The sequence below is a fragment of the Bos javanicus genome, chromosome 24, assembly GCF_032452875.1.
Source record: "Bos javanicus breed banteng chromosome 24, ARS-OSU_banteng_1.0, whole genome shotgun sequence".
Classification (NCBI taxonomy): domain Eukaryota; kingdom Metazoa; phylum Chordata; class Mammalia; order Artiodactyla; family Bovidae; genus Bos; species Bos javanicus.
This window is the reverse complement of record NC_083891.1, coordinates 25,803,625-25,810,804: the sequence shown is the minus strand read 5'-3', so window position 1 is coordinate 25,810,804 and position 7,180 is coordinate 25,803,625. Positions and strand designations below refer to the sequence as shown.

Below are 7,180 nucleotides of genomic sequence, written 5' to 3'. Positions count from 1 at the left end.
TAACAAAAAGAATGCCTAACTCCCAAAAGGCAATATTTAAAAAAAAAAAACTATTTATTCATTTATTTATTTGGCTATGTTGGGTCTGAGTTGCGATACTTTGGATCTTCGTTGTGGTTCAGTGGCTTAGTTGCCCCGCAGCATGTGGGATCTTAGTTCCCTGACCAGGGATCGAACCTGCATCCTTTGCAATGGAAGGTGGATTCTTAACCACTGGACCACCAGGGAAGTCCCCAAAAGGCAATATTAATTATGAAATAAGACATCTTATGCAACCAATTAAAACCATCTTCTGTTCAATAATAAACTTTCTTCCCAGGTCTAGATACTTTACTATGTCTAATAAAAGTACACATGAGTGAGAAAGTAAGTTAAAAGGAAATACTGGGCCCTACTGCCAAATTTCTCATCAGTATTTTACTCTCTCTGGACTCAGCTGTCATTCCAAATCCCCACCCTACACTGCCTCTTACACCCCCATTTCACACCTGCAAAATCTACTCTGCCCCACTCCACCAGTCCCAGGCTCTCTGGTCTCAGTTCCCTGACTCTCTGGAGTTCATAGTCGTGTCTGATCCCCTCCCTGCATCTCTGCTCTGTTCTTGACAACAATCCCCAAAGCCAGGACAGCCCTTGTATTCTTTGTCCACCCACTCCCAGACTGTCAAGTACTGCTAGAAAAGGCACAGAACAAATGCACAATGAGGGAATGATCATTTCAAGAATGCTAGGTGGGCCGACAGCTCCTCTCTGACTTGGGCTGTTGGGCTGGCTTCCTGTCACCTCCCCTCTGGCAGATTCCAGAGGTCTCTGACAGTCTCATGGAGCCCTCCCCACGCCTGCTTACTCCAACTGTTCAGAACTATGGAGTAGGTATGTGTGTAATTTTCCTCCAATTACATCTCCAAATGATTTTCTCTCTTCATTGTATTCTTTTGATCTTCTGTTTCAAAAGAAGAAACAGTCTTCCTCGTATCTGGTCTCTTTCACCCACAGCTCTGATTCAGCCATTCCTATTCTCTCAATCAAGGCTTCCCTGGTGGCTCAGTGGTAAACAGTCCAACTGCCAGAGCAGCAGACATGAGTTCTATCCCTGGGTTGGAAAGATCCTATGGAGAAGGGAATGGCAACTCACTCCAGTATTCTTGCCTCGGAAATCCCATGAACAGAGGAGCCTGGAAGGCTGCAGTCCATGGTGTCTCAAACAGCTGGACACAACTGAGTGACTACAGAACAACTAAATTTTCTCAATCACAGTCGTAACTACTCTTTGATTTCTTCCCTCTTCTCCTCCTCCATTTCCTTTCTCTTCCTATCACTCTTTCTCCACAATCCCATTTCCTCTCCCTGTAGACTATATATTTTATCATGGTGTCCCAAAATATGCCTTGATCTAGTTAAATCCCCACTGCATCTCACACTTTAAAAATCTCTGAACTTGAAAATGTAATCTATAATTGTTATTTCCATTTGTCTAAATAACTTATTTCTTGACTCCTGTAATTTGATTTACGCCCCTGGGAAAAGTTAGCAAAGCCTGACTACTTTAGATCCCCAATGTCCCCATCCCCATTTTCCTTGTCCTTGTTATGGCATGTAAACCACTAAAGATCCCCTCTTTGTCTAACTTGTCACTCCAGTCCACTCACTCTGCCTGCTCTTTGGCTACTTCTCCTTCACCTACTTACCCAACTTCTTTTCCTTTCTGAACTACACATCCTCTCCAACCCTCCACCGCAAGGACCATAACCCCTACCCCTTCTTAGCATTCTCACACTAACAGAATCTGCTATACACCCACAGCCCTGATCCCTTGACCTCTCTTTTCTATTAGTCTCTGGGTGCCCTCTGTTTTCAGACGTCTTCCTTCTGACCTCTGCACAAGCAGTTCCCATTAGAATCCAATCCCTGCCTACTTCTTTTATCTTAAACTGTTTAAAGTCATAGCCTCATTTCCTTCAACTTTAAACAGCACTCCTGTTTGGATAAATTCTACTTGTACAGGTGGCATACTTGGTAAAGAATCTGCCTGCCAATTCAGGAGATTCAAGAGATGTGGGTTTGATCCCTGGGTTGGGAAGATTCCCTGGAGAAGGGAACAGCTACCCATTCCAGTACTTTTGCCTGGAGAATCCCACGGACAGAGGAATTTGGTGGGCTACAGTCCATGGGGTTGCAAAGAGTCGGACGCGACTGAGCACATACACATATATAGCTTTTATATCTATTCCAAGTTTCAGAAACCCATTGCAAACAAATAAAACAAACTTAGGTCACCATTTCCCGGCAGTGATAATATCCTGCTGAATTTTTTTTCTATAATAGTACCTCAATTCTCCAAGAAAGCCTCGCTCACGTCACCAGAATCACGTGACTCTTCCTCTCTCCTGCCCCACAGCCCACAAGCGTCCATCCTCTCCCCTTCCCAGTGCCACCTTAGCACTGATGTTCATTTTCTATGTCTTACCTAAGCAACTGCTATCTAAGGGTGTCAACTTCAAGTGCTTTCTCCTTGTAATCTCCTCTTTGTATCAATGACATGCTTTAAAAATCACGTTCTGGTCACTCCCAATCTCTTACCCAATAAAGTCTAGACTCTTGAGTCTGGAGTATAAAACTTCATGATCTGGCTCCAAGCTCACATCTAAGCCTTGTCACCCATCCCTCCTCATCATTTCCTCTAATTCCTCGAGTCCCTTGGACTGCAAGGAGATCCAACCAGTCCATCTTAAAGGAGATCAGTCCTGGGTGTACATTAGAAGGACTGATGCTGAAGCTGAAACTCCAATACTTTGGCCACCTGATGTGAAGAGCTGACTCATTTGAAAAGACCCTGATCTTGGGAAAGATTGAGGGCAGGAGGAGAAGGGGACGATAGAGGATGAGGGTCGTGTGGCATCACTGACTCAATAGACAAGGGTTTGGGTAGACTCCAGGAGTTGGTGATGGACAGGGAGGCCTGGCATGCTGCAGTTCATGGGGTCGCAAAGAGTCAGACATGACTGAGCTACTGCACTGAACTGACTGAATATTATTTACCATTTCCAGAACATCCTCTAAAACAGTGCCTTTACAACTGTACTTGTGTTTTCCTCTTGCGAAAGTGTTCTTCCCCATCAATTCCTCTTATCAAAGCAGGTTCATCCTGCAGACCCTTTCAATCACCTCCTCTCCTATGAATCTTTCCCAGGATTCACCTTGATAACTTGAGTGGTCCACTCTGTCCTTTCACTGAGCCCATCAGTATCTATGTTGAAGCATGTATCCTAACCTGCCTTGCTTTAAGTTAAAATTTTGTCTTCCCTAAAAGTTAAGCCTTTAGAGGGCAGAAGCCTGTATGTTGTATCACCCATGTTTATTCCATATTATTAACAAAATAGTATTTAACAAATGAGTTAGTAAAAACACTGTCAATGCTTTTCTGGTACTGCTTCCTTTAAATTATGAAAATTTATGCTTATATTTTATCTTCTGTAACAGGTGGTGCTGGAAGTAAACAGTGAATTTGTTGTTGAGGTAATGTATAACAAAACTATTTTTCAATTTAAAAACAAAAGAAAACTGAATTTTGTAATGCATCATATATCAAAAATCAGAAACCATAATAGTTGAGATAAAAGATAAGAGAAAGAACTTCTTCCACATTGAAATAGCAATGGTAAAACCTATATTCCCCAATAGCCATGCATTTAGCCATGGTTTGTGACAGCTCAGTGTAATAATCCCTATTTATCAAACTATGCCATCAGCTTATCTATACATTTTCCAACCTAAATCAAAGAAAAAGAAGCAAAACTACATATTAGAGTGGGAAGAGGATTTTTCGACAGTTACATCAGCAAGAGGACAATTGACAGTAAATTGATGAGTAAAAGGTACAAAAGTAAAAAATATGTAATCACAACTAAATAAAACAACAGAGAATCTGGTGCAGATTCTTAGAGCAGGACTCAGGATATAAAGCTACTGTCCTCCATCTCCAGCAGGACTTTATTTCAGTAGTTAAACTTCCATTATGATGATCTCAAACCTTTGAAAAAAATAAAATTAGTTTTCAAATCTCTGTTGCAAACAGGGGAACATTTGTATCAAGTGGAAGTTGCATCAAAATGGGGGGAAAATGAAAAATTCTTTGATTCTTGAAAGGATAAATTCCATTCATTGAATTCTTTCCCCAAAGTGGGAATTAAATAAAGCTTTGATTAAAGCAAACACACTTATCCACATCTTTATAAATATATTAGGCATTACTGCTAAAAATCTCCACACATAAGTACACATGTATACAAACATGCAGGTAGTAATATTTCTAAATTCTTTTCTTCTTTATTTTTAATTGAAGGATAATTGTTTTATGATATTGTGTTGGTTTCTGCTATACATCAACATGAACTGTTGGTACTATACATATGTCCCCTCCCTTTTGAGCCTGCCTCTCATCTCCCACATAAATCCTTTAACTATAAAATTCTTAAATATCCTCCGACAATAGCAACATAAGACTACAAAGAGAAAAACATATAGCAAGCAGAGATACAAACAGACAACTCTAAGAAGCCATCTAGACGTCCATGGGATTACTGCAGGTACCATCAACTCAGCTAAAATATCCCTCTAATCCTGCACTAATCTATTTGGATGCTTAGCCAGGGCAGTGTCCTTATCAACAGAGGAGAAAAAAAATCCCTTCCCACTCTTAGCTGAGCATACTCACCAGCACAAAGCTCTTTTCTCAGGGGATATACTCACATGGAACACTGCAGTTTTTACACTCCGGAGACCAGGAAACCTGGTCACAGCAGAGTGAAGGGTGAGGTGGGCAGGACTCCTAACCTGGCGAGGACAGGTTGAGGAAAGAAAAGCCACACCTGTTACCCATTAGAACATACTATACGCTCTATACACAGCTAAGAAAATTTGTTTCACTAGAATCCTATAGTTAGAAAGAGAGAATTCCAAGGGAAGTTGCTAAGTCAAGGTGACCAGGCTATGTCCATCCAGAGTTGTAAAATAGTTAATACTTTCTTTGTTTCTCAAATTCAATACTGTTGCTTCCTCTGGGTGCACCTTACAGTGTTGAATAAATGTCCTTACTGAGTAAAACTGCTCTAACACTGTGCAAAATGGGAACGTTTTTTGCTTAAGGTGAAGGAATTGGACGTGGAAAATGGCACCGCAAAATGGCAAACGGTCAGAAGACAGAAGCGGGAGTGGATCAAGTTTGCTGCAGCCTGTCGAGAAGGAGAAGATAACTCCAAGAGGAATCCGATTGCCAGAGTAAGTGATGAAACAAACAGGAGGAGGCTGTGCTGATAACAAAGGCTTCTGCAGGGCAGGAAAGGCCCCAGACATGTTGAGGACTTGCAGCCTCCAGGACACCATAGTGACTTAGGAAGATGGGTGATATGGAGTAATTTGTGTGCATTGTTGAGACATTGTTTTGAATATCACATTCTGGAAGCTGATAATACAGAGCAGAGGGTTCTTGAGTGATGCGGGGAGATCTGGATCTCCTGCACAACTGAGCTTTATTTGTTGGTTTGCATTCTGTGTACTCACATGTCTACATTATAGGAAGGGTATGCATGATGTATGCAATAGTCTTATATTACAAAATCAAAGGTTTACAGTATTGATTAATTCCCTCCAAGAGAGTCAGGATAGTGAAAAAAGTTTCCATTGGATTCCTGTGTGAAGTCGCTTCCGTCGTGTCTGACGCTGTGACCCTATGTGCTGGAGCCTGCCAGGCTCCTCTGTCCATGGGATTTCCCAGGCAAGAATACTGGAGTGGGTTGCCATTTCCTTCTCCAGAGGATCTTCCTGACCCAGGGATTGAACCTACATCTCTTGAGTCTCCTGCATTGGCAGACGGGTTCTTTACTGCCAGCACCACCTGGGAAAGTTTACAGTATTGATTAATCCCTTCCAAGAGAGTCAGGACAGGGTCACAAATTTCCACTAGATTCCTACATTCAGAAATTAGAAGAGTCTTAAAAAGTACTCTAAACACTGGCAATCAGTAAGGAAGGAGAGTGAAGAAAAGAATATATAATAAATTGATTCGTGAAGGAGGAGACCCACATTAACAGCCTCACTAGCTCTTTCTGGACATCTTGGCCCTGCCCTCATGCTGAAATCAACAGTACAGTGATCTACCAGAATTCTCTCCTTAAAGTATTACATATATGCATAGCTTAAATGTATATAGAAAGCTTTACATATATAACAAGCATCCCACTGATATTAAAGATGTAACCTCACCTCAAGAAAAGAGATTATTTTCTGTCAGAAGTTTTCAAATTCTTAGAAATTTTTGGAAAGCTTTAAATTGTTACCGTTTCCATTCAACTCACAGTTATAGCTTTCTGTTATCCCATTTGTATGGCATCTTGTGTGCCGGTTGCTCAGTCGTGTCCGGCTCTTTGTGACCCCATGGACTGTAGTCACCCAGGCTCCTCTGTCCATGAGATTTCCCAGGCAAGAATACTGGAGTGGGTTGCCATTTCCTTTTCTTCTCTTTTTATTCACATTTGGGGGATTTCCCGGATTTTCATTTATATAAATAAGATCTTTGGGCAACAAATCTTAGTATCTTACTGAGTGTTCACATCTTCAATATACAGGTGAGATTTCAAAATTGAAATATCTTTGTTTAAATTTATGAACAGCATATACAAAACTACTCAAAACCTATATGGCAAAATATTTGTCACAAAATCTGTTTGGCAAATTGGTGATACAGTAGGTTTCAAATGATAAAATTATTGCCAATACCACTAAACACTGTATTTCTCTTCCGGCTTTCCTAATTTATTGGTAATTTTGGTTAAATCTCTAACTAAAGTCTAGACAGTGAAACACCTTTTTAAAGAACAGTAAAGATGGTGCTTTCTTCTCTCAAATTCTTTCTTCAGTAGCAAAGAGAACCAGAGAATTGAAGAATATTTTCATAATAACAAATGTAGTAGCATCAAGCACATAAGTGTCATATGCCAGGAACTGGGGTGAAGTGAGGTGGGGTGAGGTGACTATATGCCACCTCATACAATCACCATAGCAAACCTAGGGTATAGGTGGTATTAGCAAACCTAGGGTATAGGCCGGAGAAGGCAATGGCACCCCACTCCAGTACTCTTGCCTGGGAAATCCCATGGACAGAGGAGCCTGGTGGGCTGCGGTC

General features: G+C 41.2%; 1 protein-coding gene across 1 annotated transcript in view; it reads left to right on the top strand.

The window, feature by feature from the left end:
* The first annotated feature begins 354 nt into the window (after positions 1-354).
* Positions 355-7,180, top strand: part of DSG4 (desmoglein 4) — a 32,145-nt gene continuing 25,319 nt past the window's right edge. The window contains exons 1-3 of the mRNA XM_061399435.1: positions 355-366; positions 3,481-3,516; positions 5,146-5,277. Of these exons, the coding sequence (XP_061255419.1) occupies positions 355-366; positions 3,481-3,516; positions 5,146-5,277 (180 nt within the window). The remainder of the gene's footprint in view (positions 367-3,480; positions 3,517-5,145; positions 5,278-7,180) is intronic.